This window comes from Cervus canadensis, chromosome 10 (assembly GCF_019320065.1).
Source record: "Cervus canadensis isolate Bull #8, Minnesota chromosome 10, ASM1932006v1, whole genome shotgun sequence".
Lineage (NCBI taxonomy): Eukaryota > Metazoa > Chordata > Mammalia > Artiodactyla > Cervidae > Cervus > Cervus canadensis.
The window spans coordinates 74,576,872-74,601,035 of record NC_057395.1 but is presented as its reverse complement, the minus strand read 5'-3'; the positions used below and the strand labels follow the sequence as shown (position 1 = coordinate 74,601,035).

The 24,164-nt window shown below is 45.9% G+C and overlaps 2 protein-coding genes across 10 annotated transcripts in view; one reads left to right on the top strand and one right to left on the bottom strand.

Annotated features, from left to right (window-relative positions):
• The window catches only part of SULF2 (sulfatase 2), a 127,151-nt gene extending 117,039 nt beyond the window's left edge, over nt 1-10,112 (top strand). For 3 of the 4 annotated variants that reach the window (XM_043480032.1, XM_043480031.1, XM_043480030.1), the window contains exons 12-21: nt 3,401-3,617; nt 3,718-3,814; nt 4,281-4,375; nt 5,221-5,280; nt 5,707-5,876; nt 6,070-6,212; nt 7,224-7,347; nt 8,010-8,043; nt 8,286-8,339; nt 9,282-10,112. In XM_043480032.1, the coding sequence (XP_043335967.1) occupies nt 3,401-3,617; nt 3,718-3,814; nt 4,281-4,375; nt 5,221-5,280; nt 5,707-5,876; nt 6,070-6,212; nt 7,224-7,347; nt 8,010-8,043; nt 8,286-8,339; nt 9,282-9,312 (1,025 nt within the window). In that variant the 3' untranslated portion in view covers nt 9,313-10,112. The remainder of the gene's footprint in view (nt 1-3,400; nt 3,618-3,717; nt 3,815-4,280; nt 4,376-5,220; nt 5,281-5,706; nt 5,877-6,069; nt 6,213-7,223; nt 7,348-8,009; nt 8,044-8,285; nt 8,340-9,281) is intronic. The other variant, XM_043480033.1, reaches the window with a different exon arrangement.
• A 635-nt stretch (nt 10,113-10,747) lies between these two features.
• Nucleotides 10,748-24,164, bottom strand: part of NCOA3 (nuclear receptor coactivator 3) — a 127,422-nt gene continuing 114,005 nt past the window's right edge. For 3 of the 6 annotated variants that reach the window (XM_043480023.1, XM_043480028.1, XM_043480024.1), the window contains 6 exons: nt 19,302-19,595; nt 17,930-18,034; nt 16,221-16,455; nt 15,064-15,238; nt 14,448-14,589; nt 10,748-14,140 (listed from right to left, as the gene is read on the bottom strand). In XM_043480023.1, coding sequence (XP_043335958.1) covers nt 14,129-14,140; nt 14,448-14,589; nt 15,064-15,238; nt 16,221-16,455; nt 17,930-18,034; nt 19,302-19,595 — 963 coding nt within the window. In that variant the 3' untranslated portion in view covers nt 10,748-14,128. The remainder of the gene's footprint in view (nt 14,141-14,447; nt 14,590-15,063; nt 15,239-16,220; nt 16,456-17,929; nt 18,035-19,301; nt 19,596-24,164) is intronic. The other 3 variants (XM_043480025.1, XM_043480029.1, XM_043480027.1) reach the window with 2 other exon arrangements.

Sequence of the window (24,164 nt, the reverse complement as noted above, 5' to 3'; positions counted from 1 at the left end):
GCGTCATTAAATAACCAATCTCCACTGAGAAGGTTTGCTGGTAAGCAGTTGGAAATTAGATAGGATGAGTATTAAGAGGCCCTGAAAGACACCAGGGTGGGCGGAGATGTGGATAATGCAGTAAGTTGTCCAGAGATTGGCTGCTTGGATAAAAATCAGAAGTGACAGGTAGAGAAAAGCACACCAGTGCTGCGTAAGAAATCAGTACCCAATCCTCTGTTTTAAGTCCATGGTAGCCTCCAGGGTATAACTGAGGACTGGCTGACTCCATTTGAGGGAGAACTGTCCCTCAGAAGAAAAATGAATCCTCTGGGTGTGCTGGGGCCCAGGGGGATTCATCCTTAAACTTTCTCGAGTGTAGGACAAATGTCTCTTCCACTGTCCCGATTTCTTTTAACGTCTGCAGTTGTCTGGAGGCAAACAGGAAGAGCTCTGAGTGAGCCTGGAGTTCTCTCAGGGTCATGCTTTTGTTTTCTAGTTTTTAAACTGGAGTATAGTTGATTTACACTGTTGTGTAAACACTTTTGTACAACACAGTGATTCAGTTTTATGGACGTATTTCATATTCTTTTCTACTGTGGTCTATTACAGAATACTGAATGTAGTTCCCTGTGCTATACAGTAGGACTTTATCTGTTTTATATATAGTAGTTTATATTTGCTAATCCCAAGCTTTTAATTTATCCATTCCCCCACTCCCTTTCCCCTTTGGTAACCTTAAGTTTGCTTTCTATGTCTGCGAGTCTGTCTCATAAATAGTTCATTTGTGCCTTATTTTAGATTCCACATATAAGTGACATCATATGGGATCTGTCTTCACTTAATGTGATAATCTCTAGGTCCAACCATGTTGCTGCAAATGACATTGCTTCATTCTTTTTATGGCTGAGTAGTATTCCGTTGTGTATAGGTATAAAATCTCACCTATTCTTTATCTGTTCATGGACATCTAGGTTGCTTCCATGTCTCGGCTACTGTAAACAGTGCTTATCAACATTGGGGTGCGTGTATCTTTTCAAGTTTTCTCAAGATACACATCCAGGCATAGGATTGCAACTCTAGTTTTTTAAGGAATCTCCATACTGTTTTTCATAGTGGCTGCACCAATTTACAGTCCCACTAACAGTGTAGGAGAGTTCCCTTTCCCCGCACCCTGTCCAGCATTTGTTATTTGTAGACTTTTTAACGATAGCCATTCTGACTGGTGTGAGCTGACACTTCATTGTAGTTTTAATTTTCTCTAATAATTAGTGATGTTGAGCATTTTTTCATGTGTATGAAAAAAATCTGTGCTTTCTCTTTGGAGAAATGTCTATTTAGGTCTTCTGCCCGTTTTTTTGATGGGATGCTTTTCTTGTTATTGAGTTGTATGAGCTGCTTATATACCTTGGAAATTAATCCCTTGTCATTGGTAGCATCGTTTGCAAATATTTTCTCCCAGTTGCTAGGCTGTCTTTTTATGGTTTTCTTTGCAGCGCAAAAGCTTGTAACAAGTTTGATTAGGTCGCATTTGCTTTTCATTTTTGTGGGCTTGAGACTGACCTAAGATGACCTTGGTACAATTTGTATCAGAGATGTTTCGCCTATGCGCTCTTGCAGAAGTTTGATGGTGTCGCGTCCTGTGTTTAAGTCTTTGAGCCGTTTTGAGTTTATCTTTGTGTATCGTGTGAGGGTGTGCGCTAACTTCGCTTATTTACATGAGGCTGTCCAGCTTTCCCAACGCCCCTTGCTAAAAGACTGTCTTTCCTCCACTGTATATCCTTGCCTCCTTTGTCAAAGATTCACTGACCATAGGTGTGATGCTTTTGTTTTTCTAAAGGTTCATCCTGCAAGCCAAGAATTACTGCTTTCAACTCACTTTTTCCCCTGCATTCCTGAAAACTATTCGCAAAGAACTGAGCTTCAGCTTTCATCATTACACTAAGCGGTGGCCTAGACCACCAACCACACTATTGTGAATTTGCTTTCGAGTGTCAGGGATACGCTTTGCCACTAGAGCAGACTTGAAGAGCTTTCTATACACTGGAGCTTCTGAGCTAAGGGCACTATGCCTTTAAAAAATTTGCATGAAATGTTCAAAAAGGTTTTGGGATGCTTTCCTTCCCAGTACAGAATTCAACCTTAGACCAATTGACTTTAGGGAGAAAGGCCTAGCATATCACTCCTATCACACCTCGACTATCAGCCTCCAGCCGAGATTCCTCCTAGTCATTTGCAGGAGGCCTGGGAGGTGTTCTCATGTGTACGGGAAAGAGAGTCCGAGCATTTTCTAATACCGTTTTTTCCCCACTGGCTGTGTTGAATTCAAAATAATCAGTATGCCATTGTGTTGTCTTGGGATGGCCTGCTCTGAGTCCCAGGACCTGCATGTCCTCAGTTTCCCACAGGTGACTTAGAGCTTAGGAAAAAAACACTTCTCAGTCGCACCTCACTGCCCTCCCCGAAGAGGGCATCCAAGACCAGAGACCTCCCCAATGCCTCCCTTTTCAATCTGGGAGAATGTGCTGCTTGGCTCTTTTTTTCATCCAGTTCAAATGAATGGTTTGGTGGGATTTTTTTTCTTGGTTTTGTTTTCTGAGGATTTATTGTGGTGTAAATTCACATATTACATTAGTTCAGGTGTACCATGTCACGATTTGATGTCTGTATATACTGTGAAATGATCGCCCCAGAAGTCCACTTAACACAGTCACAAAAAAATATTTTTGAAGATCTATTCTTCCAGCAAACTTTCAAAGATGCAGCACAGTATTAACAACTCTGGTTGCTGCACTGTCCCCTTCATCCCCAGGACGGACTTTTATAACTGCAAGTTTGTTAATACCCTTCTGACACTTTCCCCCACCCTCCCCTCTGCCTCAGCAACCCCTGATCTGTTCTCTGTATCTGTGAGCTTGGTTGGCTGGAGATACCACAGGTGAGTGAGGTCACGCACTGTCTTGTCTTTTTCTGACTATTTCACTTAGCACACCCCCCTCAAGGTCTACCCCTGGTGTCACAAACAGCAAGATTTCCTCCTCTTTTATGGCCGAGTAATGTTCCATTTTGCGTGCATCCATCAGTGGGCACTTAGACTGCTCCTGTATCTCGGCTCTTGTGAAAACTGCTGCAGTGAACATGGGGGTGTAGACACCTTTGAGTTAGTGTCTGAATCCGCCACCGCATGGACATCCCAGGTGTTCATCTATGCACAGCTTTTCCTTGAGATTTATTTCAGGCCAGTTCCTCCTCAGCTCTAGGACGTCAGTTTCCCCAGCTGAATCACCTAGAGGTCCTTTCAGTGAGATCTAAAGCCAGCTTTCCTGAGCCCCCAGCTTGGGAGTGCAGCCCCGTCTGAATCAAGGGTCCGCTGCCCGGGGAGCCTGGTCCGCCTCCCCAGCCTCCCCTCTGATGCCCATAGAGTACAAGGCCAGCTACGCCCGGAATCGCTCCATCCGCTCAGTGGCCGTCAGGGGGCACCACGTCAGCCCGGACGACGCATCCCAGCCCCGCAACCTCACTAAGCGGCACTGGCCGGGAGCCCCTGAGGACCGAGAGGACAGGGACGGCGGGGACTTCAGTGGCACTGGGGGCCTCCCGGACTACTCGGCCCCTAACCCCATTAAAGTCACACATCGGTGAGCGTCCAGGCGGGGATCAAGGAGATGGGCTGGGTCCTCAGCGGGGGCATACACAGACCCCCCCCAAGGGCCCCACGTGACCCCTTCTCTCAAACAGGTGCTACATCCTGGAGAACGACACGGTCCAGTGTGACCTGGACCTCTACAAGTCCCTGCAGGCCTGGAAGGACCACAAGCTGCACATTGACCACGAGGTGAAGGGAGTCTGCGCTGGGAGGCTTCTCGCCACCTCGAGCTCAGCGGGGCCACTGGCCAGAGGAGGAGGCAGGGAGGCCGGGCCCAGGGGACGGAGGCCCCGCAGGATCCTCACCAGGGCCGGCAGCGTCAGTCCTGGCCTCAGACAGACAGCTCCTGCTGGGGGACGAGGGGCAGGGAAGGGCCGCGCGACCGTGACACACCCCTCTGTGATGTACAAGACGCTTACTCCACACTCAGCCCTTCCTTCCAACAAGCCTGGGGGGAGACCTTCAAGTCCCCCAAGGGCTCAGCTGGTTCACAGGCAGGACCAGACAGAATGACCTTTGGTTCCTTCAGCCGGTGGAACCAAGGACCCAGCTCAGAAACCACAGACACGGGCAGTGACTGGGGGCCCTGCCAGGCCGGCCCTTCTTAACTGGCCCCCGAGAGTCTCACGGCCTTGTCTTCTGCTTCCTCCTTCAGATCGAGACCCTGCAGAACAAAATCAAGAACCTAAGAGAAGTCCGAGGTCACCTGAAAAGAAAGCGTCCAGAAGAATGTGACTGTCACAAAATCAGGTGGGAGGTCCCTAGAGCCCCTGCAGGATCCCTCCTAGGGACACAGCATCCCCTCTGTGACTTCATTATTTTTATATCCCTTGCTTAAACACGTTATAACCAGAAATAATGCACATCCTCATTGTCACCACCTCTCAGGTACCAGCCAGACATCCAGAGTTCAGGCAGCTCCTGACTGTGGAGCCAGTTTCCCAGACGGAAACATGCCTCCACTGACAAGCCCTTCCAGGAACAGCCCACCTGGCCTGGGACCCACATTACCAGATCATGGAATCCCCAGCGCAAGGGCTGGAACTCACAAGCAGCGCTGTCCAACCACACCTCTGTGGTGAAGGAAGGGGCTGTACCTGTGCTGTCCAGTTTGGTGACGGCCAAGCTACCACCTGTGATTACAGAGCTCTGAATGGCAGCCACTGTAACTGAAGACTGAATCGCTAATTAAAATTGAAAGAGCCCCAGGTGGCTAGTGGCTACTACAGTCCCTGCTGCCTTTGCAGAAAGGGCTTACACACTCCGGGTTTCCCCAGGGCTGGCCCTGACCAAGCATAAGCTGGGCGGGCAGGGGAGCTGGAGGCAACCCACCTGGAGCCAGGTGCAGCCTCCCAGCTTGGTTAACTTACACCTACCCTGACATTCTGTGTCTGGCCAAGGCCTTCAGCCAGGGTCTCCCAGCTCACGCATGGGGCAAGGAGCCAGGCAGGCAGCGGGCTGCCACCCTGGGGATGGTATCTCCCCACCATGGCCCAGGAGGAGAAACGGGTCCCAGGGAAGCGCAGTTTGCAGCCACCCATTAGGGTGGCCCTGGGCACAGTGTCTGAAAGCTGGGCTGGGTGGGTCTGTTGCAGTTACCACGCCCAGCACAAAGGCCGCCTCAAGCACAAAGGCTCCAGCCTGCATCCTTTCAGGTAAGGGCAGCTGCAGGCCCTCCCTGAAGCTGAATCAAATAAGGACAAGCGAGTCCTGGCCTTTCCTGGGGAGACGCAGCTGGCCCTGCAGAGCCCCGACTCCCAGATCAACCCTAAACCTGGCTCCAGGCGCCCCCTGTGGGCAGAGCGGGTTATGGCAGGGCAGGGCCAGACACAGGCTGGGCCCAGAGAGGCGGTGTGAGTAGGAGGCCCAGCCATCTGATACCATCCACTCCTGGGCTGCTTCAGGAGCTAATGCAGGATGACAGGAGTCTCATCTGGCTCCAGCCCTGCCCCGCACCGGCAGTAGGATTTGGAAGGCCCTTTGGGAAGTCTGCAGGGCCGGGCCCACATCTCCCGGGGCAGGAAAAAACTACCACGTGGGGCCGGGGGAGGTGTGAGGGGTGCGGCCCTGTGTGCCCCTAGGAAGGGTCTGCAGGAGAAGGACAAGGTGTGGCTGCTACGGGAGCAGAAGCGCAAGAAGAAACTCCGCAAGCTGCTCAAGCGCCTGCAAAACAACGACACATGCAGCATGCCAGGCCTCACGTGCTTCACCCACGACAACCAGCACTGGCAGACGGCGCCCCTCTGGACATGTGAGCCGGCCGCGCCCGGGGCAGGGGGGTCCTCCCCAGGGTCCCAGTACCCCCCCATCCTCCCTGCCTGGGAGTGCTTCTGGCCAGACCCTGCAGGTCTTTCAGGAACAGGTCCCCCGGCAACCTCAGGCAGGACAGGAAGGGGCTGGCGGCCGGGCTTCCTTGGCTCAGTGTTCGCAATTTTCCCTGGCAGTGGGGCCTTTCTGCGCCTGCACTAGCGCCAACAACAACACGTACTGGTGCATGAGGACCATCAACGAAACCCACAATTTCCTCTTCTGTGAATTTGCGACCGGCTTCCTGGAGTACTTCGATCTCAACACAGACCCCTACCAGGTACAGACAACACAGGCTGGAGAAAGGGGGCCATGGGGTACTACAGGCCCTGCCAGGTAGGTGGCCAGCGGAAATGACCGACAGGTTTTCCAAGTCCCACAGAGTCCCTAAGACAGAAGTGAGGAGAAGCCGCCACCAGGAAGGCTGGGGCTCAGGGTGCCACCCACCCTGCCTGCCTGCCTCCTCCCAAATCCAGAGTCTACTGATCACCCATAGCCTCCTTCCTCCAACTTACCCACTTGGGACCATTACAGCAGGCTTTGTGGGATCTTGGGGAACGCCTAGAACCTGGAGCTTCAGGGGTCCTTAGGGTCAGGCCAAACCCTGTAGACCACAGGCCTAACTAACAATCAGGCAGCCCTTACTCTGCACGCTTCCATATATTAACCCATCTGAACACGCACGGGACTGAAGCAGCCAGAGAGCCTGGTGAGCAGAACCTGCCTGTCCCTTATAAAACATGGTCATGACCCAGCTTCAGCATAGAGATTCTCAGTAGCGTGGCCTTGGCACTGTCCAGTCTTCTACAGAAAAGCCCGAAAGCAATTTTTTTTATACCCTTTTGTAAATGTCAGCAACTCAACTGTCTTGTCTTGCTATTAATCCCCATATAGGCCACTGGGCATCCCCGTATTTTACAAAAGGGGTTGACTGAGCTGGTAGGTTAGTGGGTCACAGCAGGACCAGGACATTCACACAGACCTTTGCCAAATAGCTGCCTTCCCGTCAAGAGGACCTCAGAGGCTGGGAAGGGCTTCTTTCCAGGCTGGGTACATTTGCTGACCGGTGGTTCCAGGAGTTCAATGTGAAATACATGATGGTTTTTGAGATTTCATGCACATGGGGCTATAGGCAACTGTCCCAAACCCCAGCACTTATGGAGGTAGATGTCACCACCCCTTACCAACCACATACTCCCCACCTGCCCAAATCGGGCCCCCTGGTTGGTAGAAGAGGGTGGGGGGGCCTCTCAGCCTCATCTCGTTGATAACCTACCTTTTTTCCAACCAGTTGATGAATGCAGTGAACACCCTGGACAGGGACGTCCTCAATCAGCTACACGTGCAGCTCATGGAACTGAGGAGCTGCAAGGGTTACAAGCAGTGTAACCCCCGGACCCGGAACATGGACCTGGGTGAGCAGGTGCCCCAGGGTGGAAAGGGTGACCACAGGAGGGGCTTGAGGAGGACCCATCTGAAGAGTGAACTCAGAATCACCAGGAGTTGGTGAATTCTCTCACACCCACCAGCCATGTGCTACTTTTATGATGAATGCCACCACTTAGATTTATCACTATGTGCCCGCCAGAGTGCTGAGTGTTTTCCAGGCATTAACTGACAGGCGTTCTGACGACCCTCTGAGGTAAATCTGCATGTCCTCGTTTAGTGATGAGTAATGGGACTGGGTCCAGAGCCCACACACTTGGTCACACTGCCACATCCTCTAGGAAATTTACCAAGAGCCCACAGCTGGGATCTCCCCACTGTCTGTCCTCGGTAGCACAGGTGTTCATGCCCACACATGGGTCCCCCACCATGAATGACCAAGGTTAGTGCTGAATATCTGTGACAGGAGCCTGAAAGTGAAAAAGAGACCCTCAGAGTATACGTGACTGACAGGAGTCTTGGGGACTGCTGGGAATTCAGGCCCCTCTGTGTAGGAGCCACTACAACATCATGGGCTTGTGACCAAAACACTGTGTTTTTAAAAAGAAGAGAGACAGTTATAAAGTTTCTTGCTGGTGCCATTTTTGCCCTAAAATTATGTTTCCATGTTGTATGTTTCTCTCTCCTTTAGGACTTAAAGATGGAGGAAGCTATGAGCAATACAGGTATTGCTTTTGCTTTTAAAGCCTGAGAACTGCCCTGTATGGTGACCCTTCCTGTAGTCTAACCTCAGAGGTTGCACATGTGAGGTTGGGGTGCTGCCCTATCTCTGGTCTGCCAGGGCCTGGCTCACCCACTGGCAAGAGCTGTCCCCTAAAAGGCCTTCTTCGTGTAGTTCTCTGGGGGTCACTTTTTCTTTCTTGGTGATGGTTAATACTCTTTCTCCTTTTGACACTTGAAAACTTAGGCAGTTTCAGCGTCGAAAGTGGCCAGAAATGAAGAGACCTTCTTCCAAATCACTGTGAGTTGAGGAATCAGTTTACCACTAGAGAGCTGGTCTGACCCGGTTTGCTTTGCAGAGGCTGTTCCCCATGCATGCCCTTTCTCATTCCTCTCGTCTGTTCCCGTAAGACAGGAAGCAGCCGTGTCAGTCTTTCCAGTAAAATAACCTACTTGGATACACTGCATGTACTAGATCAATACTTGTTCTCCACATCATCATCTCTGCTTTGGAAGCGCAAGGCCTCCCTGAGAGGCTCAGAAGCGTGTCAGTCGGCTGAGTACCAGGCATCTTGAAGGCTGTGGCTGCCGAGCTGCTCCCTGGTCCATAGTGTCAGCAGCAAGGTGACCTCATTAAATGGTTTCCAGAACACCCATGTACGAGTTCACCCACACTAGGGTCAGCAGAAGCTGTGAGGGGCCAGAAGGCTGTGGCAACCTGGAGAGGTCACTCTGCTTTAAAGAGAACAGAATGGGATGCAATTTGAATCCTCTGACTCATTGAGAAAATGCAGAAATGCAGACATATAACAACGATTTGTTAATGGTGGCAACTAATCTGATGTGAAGTTACCATGCAGGCTAATCACCCCTGTGGTGAGCTGCCATTTGTAACCTCCCGCCTCCTCATTTTTCTATCATTATATGCATATAAGTCTGTTTGGCTTTAACAGGAAAATAATAATGGGCCAATTAAGCATTTCTTTGGTGCAAGGAGAATCAAAGTACTTCTCACATTCCTTAGCCACCATCCTGTCCAGATCCTTAAAAGTCATCTTTGCCAGTCACTAGGTGTGAGCCAACAACTGACAATATAGACGATGAGATAACAGCAAGCCCTGTCTGAGGGATCTGGAATTAATTCCTTCTCAGCAGCCACATCCTTGAAGCAAAGCTGACTCAGCTGTAGGGCCGATTAAGAAATCCTTAAGCAGCGTGATACATTGTCTGCTTTGTTCTACAGGGGACAGCTGTGGGAAGGCTGGGAAGGTTAAGAAGCACGAGCTGGACCTCCAAAAACAGAGGCGTCACCTGTACAATGAAAACCCCTGAATGATTTCCAGCAGACCTGTGCTGTTAGCCAGGAGGCCGAGACACACGGAACCCGCCTTCAGTCAATGCGGCAGATTCTGGACGAGAACCAACGGGAGCAGTGAGACTTCCAGAAGTACATGCTTGTCCCTGCTTTTGCTTTGGATTATACCTCACCAGCTGCACAAAACACATTTTCATATCAGAAAGTCACCACTAACCCTCTCTGAGGGGCTCAAAAGGGAAGAACAACAGAGAGATTTTCTTGGAAATTTCCCCCAAGGGCGAAAGTCACTGGAATTTTTTTAAATTACAGGGAAAGAGCCACCCTGTTTTAGATCCTCTTATTCTTTTGGTTCGTCACAAAGAAGGAGCAGGACAGAGGCAGGAAATGGTGCACCAAGTTTGACAATGAGTCAATAGCACAAAAGACACGAATTTCTATCTCGCCCTATAACCCTGGCTGCCTCTGAAGACAGTGACTTCAATGTATATATGTGACTATTTACATGTAACCAGCTCGGAAACTTCTAGGGGAATCTAATAAGAAAACCCAATTTTCAGGAGTGGTGGTGTTAATAAATGGTGTGGCCCGTGTAAAAGAAAACCCCGTGCAGTTGTGGACATTCCTCTTCCTGACCAGATGCCATTTCTCCCAGGATTCCTTTGTTATCTGTCCCAGAACTGATGTTTTTTAAAGTCCTGCAAAGACAGGAAGTTGATGTATGTCCCGAGTTTTAACAAGATTGTATTTGTAAAGAAATTTTGTAGTCTACGTATTGTCATACAATGTTGAAAACCCCAGCCAATGACCAGCAGTTGGTATGAGGTAACCTTTGACATTTTTCTAAAAGGCCATTTCTTGGGAGTTTTTTTTTTTTTTGGTGTGTTTGGTTTTTTTGTTTTTAAAAAGAAAAGCATTTGAGATACTACCAGTCAACACCTTTTTGGAAGAGGCGACACCTTGGGTTTAGATGGTTTTTTTTAAAAGGGCTGTATGTGGTTATAAACTGGCTAGAATTTACCATACTTTGGGAACCTTAAAGATAAGTCTCATATCACACCAGCTCTAGGATCACACTTTGTAAACATAATGACCAACGGCAAAGCTACTCACCTTAGCCAGCCCTTCTCCATGTACCAGGCAGTCCGACCAGTAAAGGCAGCTGTGGAAACGCTGGACTGGGAGGAGGAGGAAGAGGAACTTCACTTGGCTCTGCACACTTCTCCCTAACACGTGACCCCTAAGCACTCACCTCGTGTGTAAGAAGAGGGCCATGCTTTGCAAGATTTCTTTTAACCTCACAGAAACCTTTATCCATTATCTGAAACGCAATTTCTTATATTTTAACCTGAATTTGACTGGGATTTAAAAAAAAAAGCGGCACACTCTTGGCCTTCAATTTTAAATAGAAACCTTTATTTACAATGATGTCCAAAATGATCAAAGGAGTCATAGCTTACCACTCAACTGTCTCATAAGTTAGCCCATGTGGTTTGAATTCTCTGCAGTGTAAAGCATGATTTTTATTTTTTACAAACATTTAATGTAAACTTGTTTTAAAGTGAATTCATTCTCAATACTGTAAGTCAATTCCTGAGAATTTAAATCTTGCTCTCAGAATGACATTTCCATCTTCTTCAAAAGAGAGAGAGAGAAAGAAAACACCCTGCTCATGACCACAGTCTGCCCGGAGCTGAACAGCAGCTCCTGCTCTTCTGCAGAAGGGGACAGTTCATCTGTCCGAGCGGCTTTACTACTATGAATTTCCCACTTGCCAACAAATGCATGGCTTCTGCAAATAAAAAGGGAACTAACTGAACAGGCATGTGGGTAGCTGGCAAACCATTCTGTTTACTTTTCAGCTGCATCGGTCTATGGATCATGAAACTCACAGGACAGCAAGCCAACTATGTTCTGTAGTGCCCACCCCTATACACCCCAATTCACCTCAGACATTCAATACTGATTAAGCATCCTGCCGATTGATATTTACACCTTTCCATCAAGACGCATGATTTAGAAAAGTGGCATCATAATATGAACATTAACAATGGATTTCTATTTGTTTTTTAAAAGGAAGAAATGTTATCTCCTTTATATCATTTTGATCTTTATAAAATATATATTTATATTTATATATCTTTGGATTCAGCAAAAAAGTAGGTACTGGAAACATCCCACATTCTAAAAGCAGATGAAAACGTTACTTATACTGTTCACCCAACAGATACTAAGGTTTAAAAAGTGATGGGAGGGGGGCGGAGGAGAGGTAGGCAGCAGAAGTACAAAGAATTATCCATAAAAAATAAAAGGGGAATTAAGGTAAAAACAACAAATTATCTCAAAGACTGCCATCTATTAAAAGAAAATCAAAATCTTAAATTTGCACCAATAAAATGAACAAGTAGAAAATATAAAAACATAATAAACTTCACTTTTCTTCCATATAAAAAGGGGGTGTTGCCTTCCACTTAGCCTGGAGTCAGAATGGACTGAGAAAAAGAATCCCAAAACTGAGTTTTTAAGAGCACCATTCTATTTCTCCCCACATACATGCAACTTCAAGAAAGATTCAGATATACCTGATGCAATTGTGTCTAAAAAGAGACTCTTACTCAGCTCTGCCTCGGTCTCCAGACCAGGGGATGCATTATCTGCAAAGTGCAGGCCCCTGGGATGGAAGCTAATGGATTTGTAGTCTTAGATTTACTTTTAACCAGGTGGGGGAGTGCAAAACTCAAATCCACTTTAGTGGTGTTTCTGGAAATACAGGTTTCACTTAGTCATACGCAAGTCAAAGAAATCAAATGATCTTACCTTCAGAGACACCTAGAAAGATTGGCTAAACGGGTGAAAAAAATTTTAACTGGCTCTCAGTTATTGCTAAGAAATGACACCAAGGCTAACAGACATATGAAATTCATAGATAAGTCTAAAAACCCCATTTCATTCAACTGCTTGAACCTGATAAAGTAAGCCAGGTAAAGGGAATCAAACTTTACTTTCTTCCCTATTCCCAACTGACAAGTGGCAGCAGCAGAAAGGGGTGGCGGAGGAGGAGAGAGGGAATACAAAGGCGCCCAGTCAGACCCTGGCTCTGAATCACATGAAAATGGCTGCTCTGCAGACAGAACTCTTTAGGAAACAACCATGATGCTACTTCCTCTGATGTTTGGGACATCACAGTAGGAGAAGGACAAGACAGCTGAGCAGATACCAGAAACCACACATCAAGGATTCTACGCCTGAGATCTCAATGTGGGATTCAAGTCCTAGCAACCAAAACCTTACAGCACTCCTAAAATGGATGAGAAGATGACACGTTCAATTAAAAAAAAAAAAAATACCACGACTTGCTATTTATGGACTGCCTAAAAATCCAACATTCTTCTTTGAAATCAAATTGCTTGATCTTTTAAAATTCTTGATTTTTTCTTAAGTGTATTTCCCCTTATCTGTTCTCTCCCCCCAAAATTAACGAAGTGCTTTATCTGGTAGAGAAATTGTTTTTAAAAAATGTAAATGCCTACATTTAAATGATCACTTTAAAAAGCATTTAGATTAAGAGACTGAACAGGAGCGAGGCATCTAAGGCTAGGGGCAAGGAAAACCTGTTGGCCACGGCCCCTCCCCCAGGCCACAAAATTCAGGGCACGACTTCTGTTGGTAACCTCACCACACTGAACTTACTGAAACTGACAATGTTAAATATTTAGCTTCACAAACTCTGTAAAAATGAGTTGTTGTGGCCTACAAAAAAAAAAAAAAAGTATATATACATATGTTACATCATACAATAATCTTAAAGGTCATATTTACAAAAGAAAATCTATTCACAGAAACACTGCGAAATTCTGATTCAGAATGCAGTACCTGGCCTTGGGGTTTCTGCAGTTTATTTTCAAAAAGCATTATTGCTCTACCATATAGGCAAAGGGTGAAACCAGTACTTTTCACAACAACAAAAATCATAGTTCTTGTCCAAGAGGTAAGTTTAGACAACAACTAGGAATGTGGTTCACCATTCCTCAAGACCGAGAGAATATTGCATGTATCCATTACTTTTTAAATAAAGTGCACTCGGCTGCACGTCAGCAAGTGAAAAACTGCCACCGCTGCAATTAAATACTGTCGTCCATTTCCCTTCTGCAAAGCCATCTGACATCAAGGACAATTCCTGGAGGTGAAGTATTATAGGACGTTAGGAGCAGATAAAAATCCTATTTAGGAAAAAGCCTAGGACAACCAAGAGGAGGGTGGGAGCTATCCTTAAAGGAGAACCTGGAAATGCCACCTTCACAAGACAGAGCCTGTGACAAAAACCCTCATAAGTGGACCACACTCTTCACCCAGTACTGTAGCAACTATCAAGAAACCAGATGTTCTCATCTCTTGATTTCTCCAATGTTCTCTGGCCCCACCTCCATTTTTTCCAAAGACTCTGGACAGCCAAGCAGAAAAAAAGTGACACAGGACAGTTTGCAATCAGTAACACTCCGTACCTCCAGAATCATATCCCCAAAAGGCAGAATGCCAAAAATATTTGTTTTAAACACCATGATACGTAGGAGGAGGGAAAGAAAACAGGTAGATACCACACTTCAGCTTAAAATTCAGTCCTGCTCAAATGACATCACTTGAAATACCGTTGATGGAGACTGGAGCTGGTCCTTTCTTCCAAGCTGGGTGCCTAGAACAATGCCTCACCACTCCCAGGAATCCTAGCGCGGGGTCATTTGTACAGTGATTTCCTTGGAGGTCATGGTGTAGACATGTCAGCAATATTTCTGTTGGCAACCAGAAGACACATGAGTAAAACACACACTTTGTCCAACAGAAAAGAATCCCTACGTCTCCAGGGATGGCTTGCCACATGGCTCTGGCTGACTGATTCAGTCCTTAGATACCAGGTTTCTAAAAGTATCAAATGGCCCAATGCCTTCAAACCAAAAGTTTTTTCAAGGGTTATATATTTTAAGTTAAACATCCAAGTTAAAAACCTACCTAGGACCTTTACATTATAGTTCAGGCTTTGGTTCTCTCCAGAGAACAGGGGAAAAAATGTTAAGAAAGGGAAGGAACAAAACCCCGTACCTGATCAGGACCCATGGGCATGCCAGCCATGGGCATGGAGTTCATGTTCATCTGTCCCATGGGACCACTGCTGCCGTTCATGTGCACCATGCTGTATGCTGCAGGGTTCCCCTGGTGGGCAAACTGCTGCTGGGGAAAGCTGCTGTAAAGAAAAGTGGGACATTACCTCCTGGGTCATTTTCAAAACAAAGGACAGGCACACAGAGACCACCACAATTCTGTCAGTGTTGCTGTGCTTAAGCAGAGAACATGAGCGAGAAGACTTGGACAGCCTGTCTTCTCCCTTTCACAGTTGTCTGTGCTCATACCCTTGTGGATATGCACACAGTAGGAAGGTGTCTCAGAATGGATGAGCCGAATAACACTCTCTAATATCAGCCCAGGCCTTTGGATCTCCCCATCCAAACAGGCTTGGCTGCAAAACAGAGACTAATTGCCTGAACTTTTGGCACATTCTAGTGGCTGACTTTGAAAGTCCTGTTCTAGGAATTTCCCAGCAGTCCAGTGGTCAGACTCTGCACTTTCACTGCACAGGACCTGGGTTTGATCCCTGATCAGAGAACTGATATCCTGCAAGCCTGGTGACACGGCCAAAAAAGAAGGCCCTGCTCTTCACCTGTTCCTGGCCAGGGTTCCTGACGGCCATCCCTTCATTTCTGAGGACTGATACATGGGTGTGGTCTGAGGATGCTGCATCATGGGATTCTGGGAGGGACCCATTCTTGATGACATCATTGCACTGGGAGGACTAGGCACTCGACCAAAGGCTGGATCTGGTTGCTGTCCCATCCCTTTAAAAAAGAAAGAAAAGGAAATTACAACATTCAAACGCTGCTGCTGCTGCTAAGTTGCTTCAGTCGTGTTCGACTTTATGCGACCCCACAGACGTTAGCCCACCAGGCTGCCCGTCCCTGGGATTCTCCAGGCAAGAACACTGGAGTGGGTTGCCATTTCCTTCTCCAGCTCAAACGCTACCTCCCTAGAATACCAGCTTTCTACAGAAACTTGAGGTTCTTTTTTTTTTTTTAAGGTGGGGGAATGTGGTTAAGTATAAGGTATATAGATGCTGCCTGTCAGTAATTCTTGCTTCTCCCCAAGGTGACAACCAGAGCAACAAGCTTCCCACACAGACCCTCCCCCATCTGGATCCCCCAAAGGGCAGCCACCCCAGCGAGCTTTCTGATACAAGGGGCACCAGGTCACATCCCTCCACCCTGGATCCCCAAAGGGCAGCCACCCCAGTGAGCTTTCGGACACAAGGACACCAGGTCACGGCCCTCTGCCCTCCAGCCCTCTTTAGAGCACAGGGCTGCTGTCCCTGGCCAAGGGATGCCCCTCAAATGTCAGCTCCCCAAGAGATTCCTCGAGCCCCACTCCTTCATGTTTCTGGAACCTCAGAGAGGCATGACTGTAACTAATATGCCCAAGCCATCAAGGAAAGGAACTCAGAAAGCCTACACAGTGCCTTCCTCTCACTGTTCAGCAATGGGGCGGCGATGTCCTAGTAAGGCTTTCTTCCAAATTAAGATGTGAGGAAGTGAAAAAAGCAAGACCAAGGGGGAGAAACATCAGCTACTGAGCGATCATCTACCTCAATGACAATCACCTGTGCATTCAAGTAGAGTTTTGTTCTGCTATTTTTAGTTAATCTGTTTCTCTTATGAAATAATAGGAGAGTGCCTAGCATTTGTTTTTAACATACAACACTAGCTAGTGAACATTACGTCCTCAGGAATGTTACTTGGGGGTAGACATGATCACTGTCGAGCATACCGTAATTTGGTGGGTATGGAAACTGCTGGGGTGGAGCCTGCGGCATGGCAGGCCCGGCCAGGACCCCGTCCATGCTGGGAGACGCAGTCACATTGGGAGGTGGACTGAAGGCCGGGGTCTGCTGCTGCTGCTGCTGCTGCTGGTGCATCATCATCGCCACCCTCTGCTGCCGGAAGTGATGGCTCAGCAGCTCTCTGCTGCGCTGGGCGACCATCTGAGCGTTAAGGAAACCCTGCTAACACCAGAGAAAAGAACACAATTACACACGTATAGCAAGAGTCAGCCAGTTTCATGTGTATGGTGCACCCAGAACACATTAGGTATCAAGGAAAAACCATCCAATGCTTTTATCACTAGAAAAAAGGAAATGTCCAATTCTCATTATGGTAACAGCTTTCTGACTCGGTATGGGGGTGGGTGTTGGGGGAGCAGAACAGGGACCTCGGTATTATTGGGGGCTAGGGGACAAAAGCAGCTTCCCAGGTGGCTCAGTGGTAAAGAATCCACCTGCCAAGCAGAAGCAGGTTCAATCCCTGGGTTGGGAAGATCCCTTGGAGAAGGAAATGGCAACCCACTCCAGGATTTTTGCCTGAGAAATCCCACAGACAGTGAAGCCTGTCAGGCTACAGTCTGTGGGGTTCCAAAAAAGTCAGACACAACTTAGCACTAAACAACAACAGTGGATGAAAGCAGACAAGTCATCAGGCTTTAAACATAGTTAGAAAACAGTCCTCAAAGTGAGAGAATATTTAGGAGTAGAATTTGAGGACAAACTTCTCAAAACCTGTGAAATAAAGCAAAGGGGCAGGAATAAGATTCTGTTTGGGGGAGAAACAAAAGAGAAGCCAAAAACAAAGCAAAGGAGTGCAGTTTACACAAAGAAGCAGGAATCCACTTCTGAAGGCCTTAGAGTCTCTCTAAATCTCTGACAGAGAAGGTAAGGAGATGACATCATCAAAGCACTGAACAAGGAAGCTGATTTGCCAGCTAGGAGAGATCATCTCCAAAAAGCAAAACTTAATCACCTTTTTAGAAAATATCCTAGCTCAGCTGATACAGAATGTCTGATGATCAAGAAAATATATAGGTACTGGTACTTCCAAGCACGCCTAAGAGAGTGAAAACTAGGCAGTTTCACAGTTGATGTTTAACAGTATTTCAAACCACAATAAGGGATTTTCATGTAGTCTTGTGCACATTATGGAAATGCCTTAATACAGTGTCCAGCTTGGGTTGGAGGCAGAGACCATTAAGAACATCCCTCCGACCATGGGAAATCAGTGATCTCAAAGACTGTTATGGAGAGCGGGATTATGAATTTTTTTTTTTCTTCTTTAGATTTCTTATATCAAATTCTACCCAGTGAGCATGTAGTTTCACAATCCAGGAACAGAGAAAAGTTTACAGATATATTATTTTCAATCCCTAAAAAGTAAGTGGTAGCAGTTTCACAACATAGCATGTGATCACAAAGGGAATTAACTTTAAAAACACCAATCAGTAGTTTCAAAAAAAAAAAAAAAAGAACCTCTTCCTCTGATTCTTTCTAGTAACCAAAAGGAAAAAATGAAGGGAAGAAGAAAAGTGTGACAGGACCCTGGGATGGTTTCTTACACAAGGAATTTGAGACTGTACACTATCTTTGTTTAATAAATATTTCCTGAGAGTCAAGCAGGGGCCAAGCCCTGAGCACAGAGACGCATCCTCACCTGGGAGTTGACCTGCGGCTGCATCATGGGCCTCATCACCGCCGCCCCGCCAGCAGTGGGGTTTTCCATTTTCATTTCAAGTGCCTGACGGCTCTGATTCAAAAACTGGGGAGAGACAGGGTGGTTAGGGTGCAAGTGGAGCTCATTAATGAGGCCAAAACAACTATCTACACCCTCAGCACCACTCAGCAAGATCGTGACAACACCTCTAAACCCATTAACCTGGCTAAGTTATGGCTAAGCTGAACCAGTACACTCTCACATTTCAAAAAGGTTGGTGCTGAAAAGCCCCTGGCCAGCACAGGAGGCTTTCATGTTCAGCATCAGGAAGAAAAGTGAAAGTGCAATTCTACACCTTAAGGAGTATCTTCAACAGAAACTCAAAGGATTTACAAAGTCAATTTTCTCAGTCATAATTTAGGCCACTGGGGAAACAGCTTTAATCTGATCAAAGTAACAATGGAGAAAACTACTTCTGTTGCCTCTTCCTAGGTACTTTTTACTAGAAAGAAACTGTAAGAAGTAAAGGGATCCCGTGAATGCATTAACACAGCTCTCCTGAGTAGCTACACTGACTTTAGGGAACATCAGTGCAAGAGTCCTCAGCTTGCTAGATTCTCAGTTCATTCATCTGCTTATGTGGTTCAGTTTCCCCACATTTAAGAACTCTGCACACTCAAGATACAAAAAAATATAAACAACTAAATCCCTAAAAATTTGTTACGAACTAAGGGACAATGGGAAAAGATATTAAGAGAGTTCAAGTTTTATAACATATCTAAAAAGCAGAGGCTCTTTAAAGCGAGTGCTCACATCAATCAGGCTCCAGAGTGCAGTGCAAGTCACTCAGTCGTGTCCGACTCTGCGACCCCATGGACTATATACACAGTCATGGACTTCTCCAGACCACAATACTGAAGTGGGCAGCCTTTCCCTTCTCCAGGGGATCTTCCCAACCCAGGAATCGAACCCAGGTCTCCCACACTGCAGGCGGATTCTTTACCAACTGAGCTCAGGGAAGCCAATAAGATTTCAATACCTGTCTATTAATAGTAAGGACATTTTAATAATAAAAACTGTCTATCTCTAAGGCTATGAAGCCATCAAGAAACACTGTTCTCCCCTGAGAGCAATCCTGGTATTTTTTATTTTTCAACCTGTACAGTAGAATATTCTTACAGAAAGGTATCCAATTCTAGTACGACCACTCCCTAGCAAGGAATCGTCCATACAGATACAATGTTACACAGCAATGAAAACAAAAGGAGTTTCTTTAGTTGAGGAAGGACAGAGAGCCAGTGGCAGGAGCTGGAAGAATAGTCTGAAAACGGAAGAGGAAGCAGCAAAGGGAAATGGGCGTGTGACTGGTTACCTGCTGGCCCTGCAGCCTCTGCTGAAGCTGCATTCTAAGTTGCTTGGGAGTGTTTGTTCGGGGTCTCATGATGTTGGCCCGAGGGTGCATTCCCTGGAGAGGAAAACTGCCTTGCTGGTTCATCTGATTCATCATCGAGTTAAAAGGTGGTGATTGTCCCTGAAGATTAAAGCCTCCTTGCATCGGAGGCCCCTGCGCCGGGTACGTCTGCCCATATAATGCTGCCTTCTGCTCCATCATTACTGCTGCTTCTTGGCCTTGGAAAGTGTCCTGTTTGGGCTCCAAAGCTTGTCCCTAAACATCAAACACATAAATGAACTGTGAAGTACACATAGGGAAGCAACAGAAACCAAACCCACTAAAAGAGGTGAAAAATAAAGTCAATGTATGTGAGGACGGGTGCTGCAGGATTTCAACACCAAAATCAAGCTTACTGTCTGAAGTTCGTTCCACGAGAACAGAGACCATGCCATCTTTGAATGGCTGTGTCCTAGTGCCTATGGAGCACAGCGTCCCACACAGAGAGACGCTTGAATATTTTCTGAGCCAAATATCAACAAAGTACCGAGTACCTGGAGAAACACTGTTTCTTCCAAACAAGATTTCTGTACCAACAACGAATTCTCATGTACTCTGCCCAAGAGTGTTTTTGAAGGTGGTAAGAGGTAAATTTAGTAGAGACAGGTAAATCAACAACAGTTTATGTCCCCCAGGGTGTAGTCACCACATGAACAAAACTTAAAGGTATTCAGTCGTCCACTACTATTTGTACCTGAGAAGAAAGAAACCTATTAATTCAACAAGTATTTATTGAGTGGTATGTGCCAGGTACCACTTCTCTGCATGCTAACCACACATACAAAGTAACACCCAGCAGAAAAACGAAGCCCTCCAGAGGAGGGGACAGCCTGCATGTTGGCAAAGGCCAGGCAGGCGCGGCGCTGGCTTTACCTCCTCACCCTCAAGCACGGAGCGCCACGTGTGCAGTCAACACCCTCACCAGCCCCGTCCTAAAGCACACCTCAGCCCTCTCGGGCCTCTCCCTGGAGGGCTGTGAAGAGTTCATCCGCCCCAGGCCCTCTTTCTCTTGCTGTCTTCCCCACTGTGGTATTCTCTCCCACTGGTGACAACGGTCCAGTGCCTGTCTCTAGCTCCAGGGCCTTGGACTCTAACTGTGCTCACACAGAAGCCCATTCAACATCTTTACCCAGATGTCCCAGGCATCTCAAACTTAACATGTAGAGGACAGAAGGAGTGATTATCAACAGTTCTTCCTACAGGAAAAAAAACAAAAAAGCCCAACTCTCCTTCAATCTTCACTCCACAGCAACAGCATGCACCCAGAACTAAATGCCAGGCCTTGATTTCTCACAGTCTCCTTCTCACACAAGTGCACACACAGCCCAAGTCCTATCAGCTTCTCCTCCGTGACATATCAGATAGGCTTCTCTTCATATCAGTCCACTGCCATGACTCTTCCCAAGACACCTCTTCTCTGTGCCTCTTCTAGACAGCGATCTAACATTTCTGTTTACAAAGTAAATCACACTATTAAGATAACACACCTGTGTCTCTCTTGCTACCCCTGCTGAAATGACAGTAAACAAGTTAAATGGTAGTATTTATCAAAAAAAAAAAAAAGAGAGAGAGAGAGAATATTGACGGCAACAAGATAAAAAAATTGAATAGGCATCTGGTAGGCAGAAAGGAGAAACTTGACACCATTTACCGGCAGAGAAAACGCCCTTGAGGCCCGAGTCAATGTCTCCGATGGAGCTAGGGCAGCACTCCACTATGGACGGCAGAAGGTCAAGGAGTGCACCCAGACAAGGGGCTGGTTAGGAGTCTGAGCACAGAGCAGGGGAGCCCCCCAGCTCCAAATGGCCGTATCTTCCACCTACTTCCACAAGGCCTTGGTTCAGGGACACCAAGCCCAGAAGAGGGCAGGAGCAGGGCAGGGAATGAAAACAGGGTATCTTAGATCCTTATAATTGCTAGTAAAATTTTATATTTTAGAATTTTATATCTTAAGCACTACAGGATCATCAACTTGCCTACCCATCCCAGCTCCCAAAATGCAACCAGGTAATTTAAAAATTTCTAGGGAAGAAAGAGTCTTCTCTAGAAAATCTATATAAAATTCTGTATGGGGGATGGGGGCAATGACAACTCAACATGCTGCAATTTGGGGAGATCTAAAATAAAGGCCAGTTTCCCCACCCCTAGTTAGTCACTTTCAGTGAAGACAACTGATCCTGCATTCTTGAATATCAAAATGACTCAAACAGGAAGTAACTTAAAAGTACAGAAGATTAAAAAAAAATAAAAAGCCACTACAGAAACCCATGTAACACTCAACATGTCAACAGACATCCCAGGAAGATCAGGGAAAAAAATATTAAAATCACTGAAGAAATATCTTAAAATGCCCCCAAACCAAAGGGAATATCTGCCTATCTATTAATAATACACAGCAGAATGAATGAAACGAGACCCATACCAAGACAAGGAATCATGGAATTTCAGAGGGAAAAGGTTCCTAAATAATTCCAAAGAGAATAAACGGGTAGCACACAAAAGTAGAGGAATCAGACTGGAATATGACTCAAGGACAACACTGGATGCCAGAAACTATGGAACTATTTTTTCATAAGAGGAAATTATTTTCAACTTAGAATTTTTGACACAGTTACACTGAGGGTAGAGACTGTATGTGCCTATGTGTATTCAGTGGGTACAGGCATGGGGTGCTTACTGGAGGAACAGGATATAAATACTGATATACAATTTATCTAAAATTCCAAAAGAAATTTTAAGCTCTAAAAAAAAAAAAGACTGAACATTTTTCATTAAAACCCAATGTATTTTACAGCAAAACCTGGCCTGAGCCTGTATGAAGCAATATATAATCTCTATAATATCCCACTTAGTGTGACTATGTATTTTGCTGTAGAATTATTAGCTCGTTTGATCACAGGCTACTGCCCCAAAATTATAGTACTGCTCGAAACTTTATAAAGAGTATTTTGTAATATATAGTGTACCAATTCTATCCTTCTAAAATCCCCAAATTCCTCAATTTCAAAGCATATCTGACACCCAAGTTCAGATAAGGGACTATAAACATGTAGTCAACTTTCAAATCCAGGAATCAATAGACAGAATGAAGTTGGTAAAAGAAATAGCTGCGTAAGCATATTTCTTAGAAATATTATCAAAATAAAGAGGTGAGTTTCACTATCTTCCAGTGGGGCAAAGGACTGTGGTTCTTCCATAAGCATATTTTTCTATCATTTTACTTTTAATTTAAAAACAGATTATTCTGCTAAAAAATAAAAAAAGGAAGATTGGATTCATCCTTACTCTGCTGACAATCCTTTCATGGCTTCCTAATACACTCCTCTTTGCTCTCACCAACTTCAGCCACTTCCTAGAACCCGCAAGCTCTTCCCTAGCTAAGCACCTTTGAGTTAGCCATTCTTCTTCTGGACTATCCTTCCCCTAAGCTGTCTGCCTAGCTGGCTCTTTCTCATCCTTCAGATATCAGCTTGTATGTCATCTCTCCAGAAAAACCTTTCCTGTTCGAATCAGTCCCCCGTTAATCTCTTATCTCATCAACCTGGACTTGAAAACAGAAACATTTTTAAACTAAAGAATGAACTATAAACAAGCTCCTGCTAAAAGAAACTTGGCAAACTATTTACAATACATTGCTAACGTCATCCTGCAAACATGCTTTTTAGAGGAATTTTAACATCCCGCCCCACCCTAAGAAAAGGTTCCTTAAATAAAAGGGTCTCATAGCATCACGTGCCTTTCCTCGTAACTTCTCCTTCATCATGTCTACTTCTATCAGCGTGGTCCCACGCCTGAGCTCAGGGAGCAGGAAATTAAGTTGTTCACTATTGCTCCTCAGGCTCCAAGAAAAGGCTGACTGGCATACAAAAGACAAGTATTTGTTAAACAAAGGAAAATGAAAAGTGAAAGTCGCTCAGCCGTGTCCAGCTCTTTGCAACCATTTGGACTACAGGAATTCTCAAGGCCATGGAATTCTCCAGGCCAGAATACTGGAGTGGGTAGCTGTTCCCTTCTCCAGGGGATCTTCCCAACCCAGGGATCAAACCCAGGTCTCCCGCTTGGCAGGCGGATTCTTTACCAGCTGAGCCACCTGGGAATCAACAAGCAAATCAACAGCTAAACAAAAAGCACCATTTGAGATCAACAAAATAAAAACCCATTGGAACTATTAAACACATCTCAATCGCCAAAAAGTACAAAATATGTTCAATCTTGCTAAACAGATAAATATGATTTAAAATAAGAATCTGTGTTGGCCATTAGACTGGGAAGGACTGGAGAGAACAATCATGTTCAGTACTTGTCCAGCCCCTTGCTCATTCACACCATGGGTTCTCTCATCTTCGTGGGCCGGGCCAGCAGTGCTGGTGAGGGCGACGGACTGCAGTCGTCACACCCTGCTGTAGGAAAGCTGTGCAGTCGTTCAGAAAACCCCCTGAGAGTGTGTAGACAAACCTCTAAAACAAGCACTCTAACCCAGCTTCTCTTGAAATTGGCTAAGAAAACAGCCTCCATGAACAAGATGTAAGTAATTCACAGAATTATAACAATACTTAGAAACAATTAAATTTTTATCAGTAGATAACTGGTTAAATAGTGTTTAATAAAATGGATACTATTTGACCATTAAAGATGTATATACTAAACAAAAAAGATGACTGACGATGACTTTCTTAAGGTAAAACAGACTACCAAAGTATATTCAGTTTACTCTCTTGTTTTATATATACACTCAAAAGTTACTTATGACTCTCTGTGCCAAGATTATGGAGGATGTTCAACTTT